At 35.7% G+C, this 18417-nt stretch overlaps 1 protein-coding gene across 2 annotated transcripts in view; it reads right to left on the reverse strand.

The window, feature by feature from the left end:
• Positions 1 to 239: 239 nt before the first annotated feature.
• The window catches only part of Tfec (transcription factor EC), a 73890-nt gene continuing 55712 nt past the window's right edge, over positions 240 to 18417 (reverse strand). The window contains exons 2-6 of one of the 2 annotated variants that reach the window (XM_087656192.1): positions 14398 to 14512; positions 13215 to 13271; positions 9497 to 9572; positions 3511 to 3658; positions 240 to 2598 (exon numbers count right to left, since the gene is read on the reverse strand). In XM_087656192.1, the coding sequence (XP_087512318.1) occupies positions 2221 to 2598; positions 3511 to 3658; positions 9497 to 9572; positions 13215 to 13271; positions 14398 to 14512 (774 nt within the window). In that variant the 3' untranslated portion in view covers positions 240 to 2220. 2 annotated transcript variants of the gene reach the window in all.

Here is an 18417-nt window from a genome sequence, read left to right on the forward strand (position 1 = left end):
ACATTCTAAATGGGGCTTTAAATGTATTAGTCTTTCCTCCAGAACCTTACGTCTAGGCTCAATCAATCTGCCAAATCCTTATTTTATCTAATACTAGGAGACCTTAGTTCCTTGGATAAGCAGTATTATTTTTAGAGGATGGAAAATTATGTCAGAATAACATGATCACCTATGCAAGCCTTAGACATAATGAAAGGGGAACAGCAGAAGCACAAAAGAAATAATCTTCCAGCTAGAAATGTTTTCCATGGGACACAAAACATTTATTTCCCTTTGATTTGCAAAGTCAAATCACATTATCAACCCTGAGGAAACCTTTGTCATTATTGTTAAAGTTGTTAAGTGCCCTAGGTTGAACCAACCCATCTGACTTTAACTGCCATTCCTAGAAACTATGAAGGGCTTTTCCATCTCAAACAATTAAGTTTTTCTAGTTTCACAGGAGTCAGAGCTGATGTATGGTAAGCAAGAGACTGTTGATATCCAGAAGGAGCTTGAGTTTCAGCCCTTTTCTTTAGGAAAAGAACCAAAAAGATTTTGAGCAAGTATTGTGGCAAGTATTTGAGCAAGTATACTAAACATCTTTGAATATTCCAGAGATTACAACTGCGCCAAGAATTATACACTTTGTTACTTAACTTTGTTACAAACGTTATCTCTATTACATTGGTACAGACAAGACTTACTTTTCATTACAACACTCAAAGGAGGTTATACAGATCCATCAACCAAATGGCCCACGAGGATACTTTCCCCATGTATTTTCTTCGATCGCTTGGTTAGTATTTGTGCCCTATATTAACCCCCTCCTTTCTAACCTGTGCATTTTACATGATGCATTTCCCACCGAGCTTTGTAATCTTCTTTGTTATCTCTGAACCCTTACATTTCACAATCTATGTTTAGATTTTAGTTCTGCACATCCTCTACCTTTTGGTTTTGCTCTTCGTGTGCTCTTGTTGCACCCTTCCTCATCTGTTCAACAGTGTCAGGGGCCCTAGTGAAGTTTTAAGCATTCCCTAACCATTGCTGACTGATTCATGACCATTCAAGGTGGTCCTCCATAAATTCAGACAAAGCAATTTGTGTACTAATAAAAGTTTGGAAAAGTTCAAGAAGAAAAACACAAATGAAGTACTATGTATACAAGTACTTAAATTGTACTAAATGGTAACAAAGGCCAGACCACAGGGCACTTTCAATTTCAAGGGAATAAGAGTATCTCTCCAATCATATTTGAATAAAATAAAATGTAGTTCTGGCTTACAGATGAACAGTTGGTCATCTAATATTCAATATCTTGTCAATTTTTGTGATAATCTACATCAACAAGAATTGACCTATGTTACATACCAGATAAATTTTCCTAGTATTTTAGTTACTAAAACATATTTTGAGGAAAAAATGAATTATAGTTTATGGCATTGATCAGATAATCAGAGGAATGAAGTAGACTAAAACAATCCATCCTACCTGCATTGTGTATGTGAGTATTTGTATAAAATAATTTAATGTAGGACCATGTCCTGGAGAGGATTCCTCAGTGTGTTTGTTTATCTAAAGAAATCATACATACATAAATCTGCAAGAAGATGTTTAGAATTAGTCTCATTGAATTAATTAAAAGAATCAGAATATGATTTTAGAAAATAATATTTTTAGACATATGCTTTGCTCTATTTTGAAATTTTTCTCATTTATTACAGACTTAGATTCAAGTTTTAGTGAAAAAAAATATTTTATACTTTTTCCCCCAACAAGGATTTGACTATAGGTAATATGTCCACCAGACAAAGGAAAAAAATTATCATCAATCTTCTTAGTTGTGAATCTTCAGAAAATGATGTTGTAGAAGGTGAGGCAGGGTGTGGAAGTGAGAGGGGAGTGGGATGTTGCAGTCTCCTGAGAGACTGTAACTCCAGTAATATTCTATGATGTCACAGCTCTGACGGTATTAACACCGCAGTGGTTATTAAGTTGAACCACTTTCCAGGGAAATTAAATGTAAGGAAATCTGAACTCTGTAGGCAAAGTGGGCAACAATACTGTGATCTTCAATGATTCTTTAGCATCATGTTTCTTCTTCCCATGAGATATTCCATCACTTATAATCATTCCTTTCAGAGAATTAAGTGAAAGCCAGGTATGAAGCACAGACCACGATTGAGAAGCACCAGCACGGAGCTGCTTCCTGGTTGATGACTTGAGTCTGTCTGTGGCTTACAGTTCATCGCCATCCTCTGAGCTAAGGCTGCTTCGACTGCTCGCTTTGGAAACTGCAGGAGAAATGGCAGAGAGTAGCGGGTCCGTCCCAAAGGGGCATATTGTATCACTTAGTAGCATACCATCCAATCTTTGCTCCTCTTTCAAAGCAGCACTAAACGATAAATCTGTGAAGTGAGACAGTGGATCAGAGAAAGCCACAGCTTGCTCATAGAACTCCGGGCTTGTCCCCTGGGATGGAGTCAGTTGTTGGCAACAGCCTACTGAGTTCTTCTCAGAATGGGTCTGCTGTTTAGTGATGTGGGTACCAAAGTCAGCTGTGCCGAGTGAAGCCAGGATTGGTAGACCATGAGCACGTGCTTGTATTTCTAGCTCCTGCAATTTCCAATAAGAACGATTAAATAATGCATTGGACAAGTTGACATAATTATTGAAAGCAAACTGGAAATAAAACACAATATTAACTAGTGTTCAAAAGGAAGAGGTGTGCAAAGTACAGTTTTACAAATAAAGAAATCTGGTGGACTTACAGTGCCTAAAAATTACTTAATTTTTTAAAAAAATCCTCTCATTGTCTATAAGCTACATGGGATTTGATGAATGCATAGTGGCTTGGACCAAGTAGTGTAATATGTAAATTGTACAAAGTCTTCCAAACTGACGAGTGTTTCACTATAATAAAGCATATTAGGTAACCATATGCATTATATTAATATATTATATGCAATGTATTAATATATTCCTTTGTATTAGGAAGAGATAGAGGTATAATGCCCATATTTAACATTTTGTGACACATGAACAGATGAGCAGTTACAATGTAAACTAGTAATATAGGCCTTGTCACAATGAAATCCACAACAATGTTACTAAAGAAACTAACCAGGAAGGAGAGATTTTAGTGTCCAAAGTCATCTTACAGAACTATGGAGCACTTTGTTGTGCTGTTTATGTGTCTCCCAGTGAGTTTGTTTATGTGTCTCCTGGGTGAGTGTGTGTATTGAGATAATATCTCGTGTGTATTAAATCAACATTACTTTCTGCATTTGGTAATTGGTTCTCACCTACTCTATGCTGATTTAAGTCATCCTGGTCTTAAAGCTCTAATCAAAAAAAAAATCTAATTGAAACAACTCAATTCAGAACCTTCTGAGAAAGAGTAAAGTTATTTTTTCCAATTAAAAAATAGTTCTTAATAAGCAATGCACGAGTGGAAACAAGGAATAAGAACAGTGAGAGGACAGTCAGCAGTTCACTGTGCAGCTATGGCAACCTTTGCATGACAACCTGAATGCGGAGCATAAGCTGCCGGTTAGCATGCTCTAATTTCTTCTGCCTGTGTTCTAACTCCCGGGCTCTCTGTTGTTCTTTTTGTAGCCACTTGATGTAGTCCACTGATGCTTTTAGAATGGTTCCTTTGTTCCAGCGTATATCACTGTAGAGGGGAGAGATAACCCTTTCACAATTGTGCATGTCAGCAGAATTCATAAGAACTTACAAAATCTTTTACATTAATATGAAATAATGATTTACATGACTATTATTCACTCTTAGATATTATTGCTTCTGAATAGAAATTTTAATAGAATAGTTAAGAAGCCCTTATATAGTAAAATTAATCCCAGAATGAAAATAAGTGTCAAAAGAAAGTAATAAAGTGACTTTTTGTGGGAGAGCTAAATGCAATATCATGATTCTACCATTACAGTTTTTATATTTTTAGTGAAAATTGCTTTTATTATTAACTCTAAGATTAAAATCTATGTGCAGTATTTCTGCATTAATGAACCAGGAAATGTACATTACTGATGACTTAAACCTAAACTTTTTAAGATCATTTCAAATGTACCAATCTTTTAACCTATTTCCTAATATGGTTGCTTTTGTTTCTAAGAAAGAAAAAATACACTCTTTTCTGAATGATGCTCCTGAGTGGTTTCCCAACAACAGAGTTGGGAAACATTTCTTTATGCAATAGAGCCAGCTTCCTGAAAACATTAGTCAATTTCTCTACACCAATGATAACGTTGTTATTTTTAACAGCTGAATTCAGAAAACTATTTTTAGATATTTTAGTATTTTTAAATTTTTAAGGTAAATTCATAGAATTAAACATTTTGAAAAAAACTTTTCTAAGCATTAGCACAGAAAATATTAAAATGCGTTTAATATAAGAGAAATATAAATTTAGAAGTGTAGGAAAGGCTAATGATGATTTTAATATCTGAAAGCATTATGGATCTAATGTTGCATGAGAACTATCAAGATGCATTAGGAAGAAGAACAAGCTAATTATCAGACATTAATTACAGTTGTTAGAAAACGCTGGTCACTGAGCCTGAAGCTCGCTCCTCCATTTTGGCTGGTCAACTAAGCTCCAAGGTTCTCCTGCTCCCATTTCCCAACAGGGAAGAATATAGGCAACCACATACAAGCTATATTTTTATGTGGGTGCTGGAATCTGGACTTAGGGCCTCATGCTTGAATAACAAGCACTACCTACTGAGCCATCTCCCCTGCTCCAAAACTTTATTTACATATAGTATAAAATAAGCATATAGGGAAAAGTAACATTTTCCTACAGTTGTTTTTGTTTTACATTGTCTAAAACTATATTGAAAATATTTCTGGTTCAAATCATCTTTATAAATTGTAATAAAGTTAATCATTTACTCAATGTGGGTCAGATATAGGAATATAAAGTCTATGACACATCTATTTGAATATTACTCATGGAAGCTTAGCTTGGTGTTCATGTTATTAGCATCGATTATGAATAGTTAATTATGGAACAATTAAAGGAAGATGGTATTCATACATTAGAAGAAAGGTTTACAGACTTTTAAGTGGCCACACATCTACTTAAATGCCCTAGGCTACGTCACTGGTCATTTTGATTATCAGTTTTCTAGGGCTAATCTGACTATTAGAATGCAGCCCATTCACAGGAGTTTCTGTCATACTGAAGCTATTATAAAAAGACAAGTCATTTTTGTTGTTTAACTAGGAAGTATCCATCTGAGAAATACTGTGGTATCCTGATTAGAACTCTTAAGTAGTAACAGGAGCCTCATGGAACATTACAGCTCCCATGGAGTGGGGAAGGGACACGACAGAGAAAGAATAGGAAGCAAAGATCATGGCCCACACCCATGCAAATATGGCCGACACTAAGTGTACCTAGTTGGATGTATGCGTGAGTGTGTGTGTGTATGTGTGTGTGTGTGTATGTGTGTGTGCGTGCCTTTGTGAGTGTGTATGAATGTTGCATATGAACGTGTGAGTGAGTCCGTATGTGAGTATATGTGAGTGAGTGTATGTGTGTGTGTTTGTGAGTGTGTATATGAATGTGTATGTGTTTGTGTGTGAGTATATGTGTGTTTGTGAATGTGCATATGAATGTGTGTGAGTGTGAGTGTGTATATGAATGTGTGTGTGTATGTGCGTGCGTGCGTGTGTGTGTGTGTGTGTGTGTGTGTGGGAGAGAGAGAGAGAGAGAGAGAGAGAGAGAGAGAGAGAGAGAGAGAGAGAAGTGGGGGAGGTTGTTTGGAAGAATATGGGGAACGTTTAGGGGAGAAATGAGGGAAAGATATAATCAAATTTGTTTGTATATATGCATAAAATTTCCAAAATAAAGAAAAAAGTCTGGGGGACTGGAGAGAGATGGCTCAGCGGTTAAGAACATTGAATGCTCTTCCAGAGATCCTAAGTTCAATTCCCAGCAACCACATGGTGGCTCACAACCATCTGTAATGGGATGTGATGCCCTCTACTGGTGTGTCTGAAAACATCTACAGTGTACTCACATATACAAAATAAATAAATCTTTAAAAAAAATCATTTAAAAACGGAAAAAATCAAAATAGGACAATTACTGCCAAATCTGAACCCCAAAGCACTACTTATCTGAGTTCAAAAATTTTCATATACATATGAATGTCTTGTCTCCCAAGATAATTTCAAATATTATAGCATTAACAACAATATATTTTGAAAGAATATATGTTATGATAGAAATGTGGAATGTAAACACATTACTAAACAAAGAACAGGGACCTTGCCCCTTAATTCTGCATAAAGCAATTATCTTTGAGGAACTTAGCACTTTTAGGAAAACTAAAAATCTGAAGGTAGTGTTAAATGAATAAGACCTAAGGTGTAGCTGGGGTAGGATTTTCTTCAGGTAAAGCTGCGGAAATACACATCAGCTGTCACCTTGGGTATGACAGCCCCTTCAAACCATTAAAATTTTATAACCAAAAAAATTGCAGAAAACACCAGGACATGTCTGATTTATATTTTTCAACTATAGTTTTCCTGTATGGTTTTTATCGTTAACCCCGTGAACTTGATTTGCAAAGTAAAATAAATTTCTGAATGTTTTGTTATATAAAAAATGGCTACGTCATTGAATTCAGCATCTTTGAGGTAGCTCTGCTGTCATTCCCCAGAATTTAGTCTCAAGAGATGGAAATATTCTCACAGAGAGATATTCCACAACGCCTGTGTTCAGACATACATGATATTTAGTGAGCTCCAGATCTCCTTGGTTGCTTCACCAGTCTCCTGTAAAAGTGTGGCTTTCTCCACTTGTTTGTTTGTTTTATTGTGTTTTGTTTTTGTTTCTGTTGTCATTGTTGTTGATGGTGTTGTTGTCGTTTTGATATTTGAGACATCATTTATTATGTAATGCTGGACAGCCTAGAAATCACTATACTGCCAAGATTGAGCTCAGACTCATAGTAATCCTCCTGACTCTACTTTAAAAGAACTGGAATTACTAATGTGAGCTACCACACACAGCTATTTTCTTAAACAAAAATTATATATATATATTATATATAATATATATATCCTTAATCATGTTAATGGCTGTCATCTCTGCAACAGGCTCAACTGAGAGTTATTTATTCAAATTCATAATCTTGCTTAATACTTGTTTTCAGATTGTGCTTTAGTTTTTAATTTGACCATTACCATAACATAGTAATACTACTTCTCAGTCACTTTTGGTCTTCAAACAAAATCCCATCTTCTCTGCATTGGGTTTATGATCTCTCCCTAGTATTTTTTCTGAAACATTTAAGCTATCTGTATTAACATGCAAAATTCAACCAACCAGTCCAAATTGTTTCATAGGCTATTCATTCTTGGGGCCTTTGAATCAAGATTCCATTTCTCATGTAAAACCCTTTTCAAGATGCTTGATTCTAGATTCAACCATGGCCTCTTTCCTGCTGAACCTCAAAGGACATTGAGATAATAAGTGAGGCCTTGGCAAGCCAGGGAATGAAGTGTGCTAAAGTAGAATTTCGTGCTTGGGTCTTTGAGTGGCATGTTATTAGTCTGCCCTGCCTCTATCAGGTATCCACACATAGGCACATTTACTGTTTGACTCTCAGTGTACCTATAGCAAGATTTCAATATTGTTTGTGTAATAAAACAAGACAAACAATAGCTCCCCCCCTTTCTGAGAGTCATAATGACTGATGTCCTTAACAAAGAAGATGACGCTTAGGAATGTTTATGATGAGGTTTCCCCAAACCTCTTCTCTTTCCTCTGAGTTTGTGGTAAGTGAATTTCCCACATCCTATGCCAGAATGAGATAAGCGATTTCCATAGACAGCTTTGCCAATAGTTCAGAGGCCATAATCATTCTCATTCATTTACATGTAGCCTTTGTTGGATCTGGGGCTATAAGGGAAGGGTTAAGTAACTACACTGTAACCTTTATAAAACTAAGGCATTATATCTTTACAGGGAAAGCTTGTCCTCTGCATGCTGTACCATGCGTTAAGCAAGGAAGATTTATACTACAAAAGCAGCCATAAAATATTAAAGAATACAATTCTTCAAACAACATTTGAAATGTATTGTCACATACCTTGCTGATTTGCTTACAGAAACAACTATAAAGGCAATAAGTTACTCTATTTTACTGATTTCTACTTATTTTTAAAGTTTTGTGTATATGGTTTGGAGGGTTGGCTCAGTGTTTCAGAGTGCTTGCTGTTTTAGAGGACCCAAGGTCAATTCTCAACACCCACACAGTAGCTAACACATACCCATAATTTTAGTATCAGGGCATTCAATGCCTTGCCCTGTGGTGTTTGCAATGCACACGGTCCTCGTAGATACATAGATGCAGATAACCACTCAGAGATTTAAAACCATAAACTAAGCATATCTAAAATAAGTAAGTTTATTTGTAAGTGCACTCGTCTGTGTGAATATATGCCAAGTATGTATGCAAAACACGGAAGATGTTGGATGCCCTAACGCTGGAGTTACAGGCAAGGCTTGCCTAGACAACATAGGTGCTAGAAACCAAACTCAGTCCCTCCAGAAGAACAGCAAGCATTCTCAACCTCTGACCCATCTCGCCAGACTCTTAGTGAATTTTGAATGACTATCCAAATAGCCCAAATTAGGCCTGAGCTCCTCAATTTTCTGTTCTGGGTTGGGTCTTTCTGCCTTGTTCACCTAGATGCCTGCACTATCTACTGTGTTCATGGGGATAAATGCCACACTCTTCTCAAATATGAATTATTTAATTACCCAATTTAGTTATAACATTTAGATTTAAGAAAAGAATGTTTTCAGTTCTTACAAGTATCTCTTCATCAAACACCCTCTGTTCTGGGTTGTGGGTAATTGCTAATACTTGAAGAGATCATTTTTAAATCATCATTTAAGATCAGACATGCAGATCATGACTTTGTTCTTGGTACAAAACCTCTACTTTCAAAATTGAAAAATTATATTAATTATTTTTGATATCTGCAATCTCAAACATCACATCTGTTTTTTTTTGCCATAAGAATCAGCTTGACATCAATCAACAGTATTTTACAACCCATCTTTTTGTGCACATATATCTCCAGAAATTAAACATAGTTAAAATTATGACAATTTAATCTTAATGTTCACATAAATCTTAAAGTTTGGAGAAATGCTATTACCTAGTCAGCCTCAAACAGCTTTTGGCACTATCACTAAATTAATGATGGTCTTAGGATGCTGAGAGCCACTATGTTCTGAGGTAAACTTATATACTTCTTCTTAAGATCAGAAGGATGAGTCTAAGAAATGGCTTGATGCCTGATAGCTATTACATTGAAATAGGTATTTTAAAGGAAGACCAGAAGTAGACTTATCTTTTCTATCAGATGCTTCGTTTCCTGGTCATTGGATCTGTCCTCCCTTTTCCCACCCACCCATTTGTGGGATACTGAAACTACAACGTTATTGCACAAATGATTTTGAACTCACGGATCATTAGACTTTGGAATAAGAGTGCCAAGCTCCTTGATTCTGTAATTAATATTATACCTTCTTCTTCTTTCAACTATAAAGAAAGAAATATTATTGATTATTCTCATTAAAACACAGTTCACTGTTGGTCATCTGTAAATTTAATAATCATTTAAAATATTAAAAAGAAAAAATTCCGTTAGTCAAAAAAAAGCTTTAAATAATAAGATAAAAATTTAATTATATCTTAGACTAAAATTTTTCATCATAGAGTTGTGAATGTATACTTTATAACACAATAAAATATTTTCCTAAAACACCTTTGTTCTTTGAATTTGCTTAAAAGTTATATACATAGGCACATATCTAGTCATATGATTATCCTGTTTGGTTGAAACTTCACAGATACACTTTCTAGCAGTCTATTAGTGTAATGTTTCTAGGCCGTCTGCATGCTTTACTTTTCTCATACAATGTCCTCAATGTAAGTATACATGATCAGCTAATAATGACTGCATCTCCAGGTAGCTCAGTCCATATGAGAGGTGCCAACTAAATGTATGTGAGTTAGATGAACTAATTTACTTTTGTTTTAAGAAACATGTATTTATTTATTTGTGTGTGGGGGGAGCTGGTCGGAGGACAACTTGCATTAACAGGTTCTCTCCTTCCGTGGTGTGGATCCTAGGAATCGAACTCGGGTTGTCAGGCTGGGTAGCAATACCTTTACCCCCAGCACCATCTTGCTGGCGCATTTTTCTAATTTAAAGTTTTCAGTAATATATAGGTAAGTAGTTTTCAAACTCTCGCTTGAATCAGACATATCTGGAACTATTGTTGAATGCATTTGTACCTAACCTAAAAATTCATATTTTTGTAGAGTCAATATATACACTTCAGAAATTAGGTCATTAGGTTAGGCTGATATTACATGTGTAATGCCAGCCATCCAAAAATTATTAATAAAAGCTATTTAAGATTTCTCCTTCTTAATTTTTAAACATTCGTTATTTACAGCAATTTTGTATACATATATACATATATGTATATATATAAATAATTCATTGTCAGTGATATGATGAGCTTTCTATATTGACTCTACTTAATACTTTTGTAGCAAATTATATGTAGAAGGTATTCAGGGACATCTGAGCAAAAAGTCCATTAAAAAATACTTCACAAACAGTATAAAATACCCAAACAGTTTACACTTGAGAACTGAGATATGATACATGAAATTAGGGTAGTCATAACAAATATTATGTGCCTTCATAAATCTCTACTGAGTAGGTGCAATTAATAAACTGTAACTCCTGAATAAGCACATTCTTATTAGAATCCAATCAATCATTGAGTTTGTTTGTCCTCTTTACCAATTGCCCCACTTCCTCACAGATGACTTATAAAGAAGCTAAATAGAACTACATAAATAAAGAGAAGGACAACTGTTAGAGAACCATATATGTTCCCAGTGAGAATTTGATAACAATTCTGTGTTCACATACATTATATTCTGTTTCATAGATAAAACATATAGCAACAATGAAAAGTGTACCTGATTTCATCTCAAAATAGGTTAGTCTTATGCTCAAAATATTTTTGTATAACTCTACTTTGTGTATACTATCAAAAGCTTCTTTACTCTCTTTAGATTCTACATATAAGATTTTAAACAGATAATTATAACTTCAGTTCTTCAATGTTTTCCTTGTTATACACAATTTACTTTAAAATTTTTCATATTAACAAACAACAAAATTTTACTATTTGTATCATTCATTTGATCAGTGTAATCCCTAAATCCAGGCAAACAAGAGCCTAACCCTGACTGACATTCAGTAGACCACTTTCACCTTCTCTGGTCATGTAAACCAAAGCAGACCAAGGACATGAGAATCCTGCTGAATGGCAGTCTGGCTAACTTGTCAGAGGAATTTCCTCCTACTCTCCAGGGCTCATTTCCAGGCCCAGTATAGGCCTTGGCCTGAGCTTTCCTCTCCTTAGAGAAGGAGATCACACTTCCAGTTATGTGTAACTGAAAGGTAGTATGTGTATAGCATGGGGTGTTCACTCATGTCAAAGCTACTGAGAGCATAAAACTGAGACGAGAAGTAGGTTGCCAGATAAAAGCTGGCATCAGTTTTCCCAGGCCAAACTCAGAATGCCTGAGAATTTTCAATATACTCCTGGCATTCCTGGCTTTAATAAGGATTTAGTATTTTCAAATTTGATTTCTAACTTTTACATATTTAGGCATCATGCAATGATCTCACAGGTTCTGTAGTTTTAAATGTTTTACATTTGTCACAGATAAGATACATGGAGCTACAATCATAAAAATGATTTAGCATGAGAATCCAGTTACAAATTGTTAAAAGATTATGAGTTCTTGGAAATACACACCCATACTTGGGGGTATGTGGTTTTTTTTCAAGGTGAGAAAACCATTTTTAAAACTGGGACTGAGATGGTTGTATAATTCTGTGACTACAATAAGAATCACCAAATCACTAAAAGGTGACTATAAGATTTCAATAAAGCTCTTTCACAAAGTCAAAAAAAAAAGAAAGAAAGAAAGAAAGAAAGAAAGAAAGAAAGGAAGAAAGAAAGAAAGAAACATGGAACTAAAATTTTAACATGGATTTACCTCAGAATAAAATGATTTAGCATGAGAATCCAGTTACAAAATACTTTGCTCAGACTCATAGCTGGCAACAAACATACTAAACATTAAAGAACCTGCTGCCTACATAAAAGACAAAAAAGAGAAAGCAAAGGCAAAATTTTCATGGGACTCATGGTTCTTCAGCATAATAACTATTTGTACCAACCATTTGTTCTGCACACTTCCTTATTTCACATTCTAATTTAGAGTTGCCTGCAATGTATCTGAGGACTAAGGAAATCCAAAGGCCATCACCCAAGAAAGTGAGAAGCAAGGACCTGCTCTGCTCACAGTTAACTCTCACCAGTCTGACATAGCAGGTACAATAAGGACTGGTCTGGGTTTCACAGGTACTTACAGAATGAGTTTCAGTCTATTGCATATGAGAAAATTGCTGGTTTGACTCAGGTTATACTCTTTCCTGCTTGCACTGTTATTCTTTTCCTATTGTGACTTGCCTCTCAGAACAAAGCTGTTTCACACTCAATTAGTAGAAGTCACTTGAGATTGTGAAGCTCTTAAGACAAGACTTAGCATTCTGCTGCTAATCTACCCCCCTCACCTGCATTTCTTCCTCTCCTTCTGGTAATCAGAGTCAAACTAACCTAAAGAAGGCCTGCAGAATTTAGCATTACAACATAAGCTATACCTCTCAGATAACAACTCATTGAAAAGGGAGGGGCAAAGAGATATTGATAAATGAGGTTGTCCACTTGTTGTTGACATAGTGACAACATTTAATGGCCAGTTTGTTTCATTAAGTCTGTGAGTTGGTGAATCACGCCACTACTCCAGGGTAACCAAATGTACTTGTTATAGTCCAGCACACCCTGCCCAGGAAGGCAGGATCAAAACAGAATCAGGTTGCTTCGTTTTATGAAACTGTAAGACCTTTTCAAGAGATCTTAAGGTTTGCACTTCCAAAAATGGTTCAAGTTGCTAAGTATGAACAATTCATTTCAATAATCTGATTTCAAGTACTAATTGAATAACAGCAAAAGACCATATCCTTTATCCACATGCATTTTCTCTTGTATTAACTTTGTTTGAAGAAAAGGAAAATATACTCACTGAGGTTGTGGTTGTCCTTTTTCTGTCTCTCCTTTGCCAAAGCTCTAGTGTCAGTTTCTGAACAAAAGAATGATAATTGAAATGAGGCTTAGTTCAACCTTGGAGTCGTTCAATGCAATGTTCAGAAACATTAGCTAGAAATGGAATATTGCTTGTTCTAGAATCGTGTAACAATATATCTGGTGCCAATATGAAGGTATTTTTAGTAAAAGACAATGACAATGTCTTTAAGACCTGGAGTAACATAAGCCTGGTCTGCTTTCTAGTTTTCCATAAAACAGTCATGTGACCAGTTACCAAACTTGGTGCTTTAGGATTCTCCCTCATAATATGAATATAATATAATTGTTCTCTGAGCACATATGGTGCATAGAGAGTGCTAAGCTCTTCACCAGCTTCTACTGTTATACCTATAATTTTGAGATTCGGGGATGAATCCAATCTCTTAAAAAATAATTATGAGTGCTTGCTTTATCAAAGGAATGGGAGCTAGTTACATATATCAAAGATTCATGTCAAAACAATTCTACCACTCAGGGAATGGCAAAGTTCTCTAAAGGCTGGGTAGTATCCAATTTTCAAAAGAGTTCACAATGATCTTACTCCCTGGTCTCCATAAACTGGGTAATTCCTTCACCATTAACTGGGTTTATGAGACCAAGGGAACGCCAAGGAAATGTCCAAGGCATCTCCCAAAGCTACTTATATTGTATCATCTATAGAACCTTCTGTAGTATTCCATGCACTTACAAAGCAAGACTACTTAACCTACAATGTTTTCACAACCTGTGTATGTACCAGCTTTGAAGTGTATTGTCTAGGCCCCTCACATGTCATAGTCTGGACCCAGATAATTTCTAGAACACAGTCTCACAAGAAACTCTGAGTCAAAACAATTAATTGGCTAATCTTTTAGGCCAAGAAAGATGGGATCATATTGTTAATGTTTGAGAGAAGTGTATGATGAGCTACTAAAACATTGAATCTACTCAGTTAAAATGTAAATGATATTAACCTAATGCCTAGTGATATTAAGAAATTATGTATTTACTCTCAATGCTTCTCCCTTTTAGCCATTGTAATCACAGCTTAAAAAAATCTATTCAGCATGACAGTATGCCATTCATATCTGCTGCAAGCGACAAAATTTTAAGAGGTAAAACTTTTTAAAAAACAACATTACCTGCAATTTCCTTCTTCATGGGTAGAATACTTGGACAAGAAGCATTCATAAGACCAGTGTTAACTGGAGAAATGCCCTGCTCGCCACTATATACATCCAAAATACTACCAGACAACTAAAAGAAAAAAAAGAGAAAAGTTCTACTAATCAACACCATTGTTGTAAACACATACAGACTTAGTAGGGTGACTTAAACCCTATCTTTAAATTTGACACATTGTAATGACCATAACAATAGATACCATGTTAATTTTAAACAAAAATATATACTGGATGTCTTAAAATGCATTATGAAATGCTTGTGGATAAGATGTGCTGAAACTGCTCTTTGTATCTCAATCAAGAGAGATCAATTCACGCATGAAGAAAAACCACTGATGCATATTCACAAACCTGTAGAGATTTGTGCCAGATCATGACATGGTTATAAATTAGTACTATTAAAACATTGCTTTAGAAAAAATATATACATCTTAGCAAGTCTGGAAGTTCCTTGCAGATCACAAGTTAAGGAACAATGGTAAAATACTTAGGAGCCTCAGAATGTCATCAGTAGTATTATAAGCTGGCCATCAAGAAGGGTTTTATTCTGTTAATGAAATGAGAAGCTATGCTTCCTGGGTGGCATGCTTTTGCCATTGTACACTAATGTTCTAGAGTATTATGGAATATTTAAATTATGATCTCACTAAACTACTTTGGTGCCAAGACACTAGTGAACACAGACTCTTGTACAATAACAGACACTGCAATTCTTGAAGTACTTCTTGAAAACGATTTTTGAGAAACCTAAGGCACTTTATATACAATTCAAATTGCACTGATTCATTACTCAAACTATGCTTATTGATCATGAAGAATATTTAATTTAAATATTCACATTTCAAGTAAATACCCAGTATTTCAGAAGAACAGTTACATTTACAGCATTAGATTGAAAAGTATAAAACATTTCTGTCTTATATGTCTTTGTTCTATTTCTGGACAATTAACCCAAAGCTAAATAAGAAACAACTTTTTTATCTTCTTGAAGGTCTAGAAGAAATATATACATATAAAATCAAATAAAACTATGCCAAAATTATTGTAGAAAATTTAACTCTACATTACTATTTGTTGCAATATTCCAATTCAATCCAAGAGGCTATTTTAAGATTTAGAAAGTCAGTGTGCAACCAATATGAAGGAGCTGAAGGATTGAAGGAGCTGAAGGGGCTTGCAACACCATAAGAACAACAATCCAACCCACCAGAGCTCCCAGGGCCTAAACCACAACCCAAAGACTACACATGGACAGACGCATGGCTCCAGCTGCATATGTAGCAGGGGATGGCCTTGCTGGCCACCAATGGGGGAAGAAGCCCTATGTCCTGCCAAGGCTGGAACCCCCCAGTGTAGGGGAATGTCAGGATGGGAAGGGGGGAAGGGGTGAGTGGTTGGCAGAGGAACAACCTCACAGAAGAAGGGGAAAGGGGCTGGGATAGGGGGTTTATGGACAGGAAAGCAGGAAAGGGTATAACATTTAAAATGTAAATAAAAAATCCAATAAAAAATTTAGTTCTTTTAAAAAAAGTACTTATTAAGACTAAAATTAATTTTACAGGAATAAATTATTATAGTATACACAATAAATATAAATTTCTAAGGAAAACCAACTATGAAATAAGATTTAAATCATTTCATACATAAATTTATGTTCATAGTTCACATCCAGAACTACTATTCTAACCTGCTTTGGGCTCTCTAGAATGTATTTCAGTATATTCATCCTTAACTTTATTAGACTTATCTTTAATTTATACAGGCTATATTTTACTTATTTTTCCTTACATTGATTTTTGCAGTGCTAAGAATCAACTCAGGGCCTTTCATATGCTATATACATGCTTATCATGAGCTACACCCTTGCTCCTACAAAAATCATTATTTTAAAATGTGTTTTTACTTTACAGATTTCAGATTAGAGATATTGAAATACTTCTTCCATTTCAATTTACTCATTTTAAAAGCAAATAAAAGTTGATAAAATTGAAAAAGATGATGCATGTGAGTCTCTGACAAACACAATTAGGAAGACATTCCACAACACAGACCATTTTCCTAAGATGTGCATCATTCAAACGGAGCTTTAAACCTCCACATTTTCCATGGTCATTTTTCAATAGCTGTTGGTTCTGAGCCGAGGCAACCCCACCTGAGTTGTGCGTTTCCACTGTGTCTTTGAGAAATATAATGGATGTGTGGAGCAAAAAGACAGGGAGTGGAGGGGCAGGAACTAGGTGAAGGCGCTTTTCCTCTGAAGATATGGAATTCAGATGGGTTTCAGTGTAGACTGCCTAGCAAACTGCAGAAATGTAAAAGAAGGAAAGGAGCTCTAGTGCGTGTACTGTAACAATGGAGGAAGGCTCCTAACCACAGAATCCAGAGTACACGTTCAGACAGTGCTTAGTCTGTTATTCCATGGAAACGGGGCAGGGTTTGGACAATGAATCTAATCCTGCATAACTGTCATATCTAGATTATTCCATGGAAACGGGGCAGGGTTCAGACAATGAATCTAATCCTGTGTAACTGTCATATCTAGATTACATCATCTTTGACCTCAGTTACAGTCCAGTTTATGCCCTAATCACAATGATCAATACCTTATTTAATTTTATGCTATAGGTAGTGTTCAATTTTATGTAAATGGCTAACTCCTTTTTTAAATATCATTAGACTGGTGAGTTTCAAGGCACATAGTACTCTTCATGTCATCTAAAAGTTTTAAGCGTGCACTGTTGGTGAGTAGTAAATGCACACAAAGCTTACGAAGCAAATTTCTACCTTCCTTTGTCTAAGTTAAGAGTCAATTCAGTAAGAAGGCCTACATCTTCGTAGATCAGTAAACAAACGGATAAATACTTTTGTGAAGATGTATTTATTCTTCTTAAGAAAAGGCAGATCGCCATTTGACATGACAGTGGCTGGCCATACTGGTACCAATCCAAACAAAAATGAATAATTTATCTTAAAACTCATTTAAAATGGCCAAGTATACACCTATATAAGAAGATGCTTCTTTCTGATGGAGAAAGAATAACTGTTACAAGAAGCTGTTCTGTGGTCAGCAGTGATTCACAGTGTTGCCATGGTACCTAGATTTTATTTACAGCTCCATTCCTGGGGTTACAGGAACATAAATAACCTGGGTCTGGCCTTCTTAAGTAATAGATCCACTCAAAGTAGCCAGTATTTCCTGGAGGGGGCCAGGTGGGAATAAAACATCTCAGGAAGGTGACTATTTTGACACACACAAAATAAACAGCACTAGAAATGATATAAAGAGAAAGAAACAGAAATATTAAATGAAACCAAGTTTACTAAATTAGTCTAAAATGAGTAAGGGAGAGAGTTTATCATAAACTGCTATAGAAAATAATAAATGAACATAACAACAGACCTGGAGGAGAGAATTGTATGCCTGCTGTTGTAATCCTGATTGTAAAAAATAAGGACAAAAAGCTGTGGCCAGGGAAATCATAGGCCTTTGGATAGTACCTGCTAGTGTTATTTTTCAGAATTGTCACGCTGTCAAATTACCTTCCAAATACTTATGTTCATATGGATAGATCTGAGCTGAGATCAATCAAGTCAAAGAAGCTTCTTTATACAGTGGACAGCGGCCAGTAGAGAGATGGAAAAGTGTTCAACGTGCTGAGAGTAAGAGACAGAGTGTTCAGCCCTAAACAAGGACATCTATGTTAAGCTAAGCACCAAGGATAAGGAAACATTACGTATTACAAAAGAGGAGACAGGAAGAATGTAGGGACCTGACGATGGGGAAGAGAGCTGTGAAGTGCAGTCTTTTGGTCATCCCGTAGCTATCACATTCACGAACTCATAGCAGCTGTGTTACCTGCATAAATGAAGCCAGCCCAAGTCCCAGCATAAAAATGGTAGGTGATCCTCAGGCTCCACCTATTACTGAGGAGCATTTGGCTGTGGATAGCTGCTGAGGGAGGAGAAGTCATTTGATTT

The sequence above is a fragment of the Rattus norvegicus genome, chromosome 4 (genome assembly GCF_021556685.1).
Source record: "Rattus norvegicus strain SHRSP/BbbUtx chromosome 4, alternate assembly SHRSP_T2T, whole genome shotgun sequence".
In the NCBI taxonomy this organism is placed as follows: domain Eukaryota; kingdom Metazoa; phylum Chordata; class Mammalia; order Rodentia; family Muridae; genus Rattus; species Rattus norvegicus.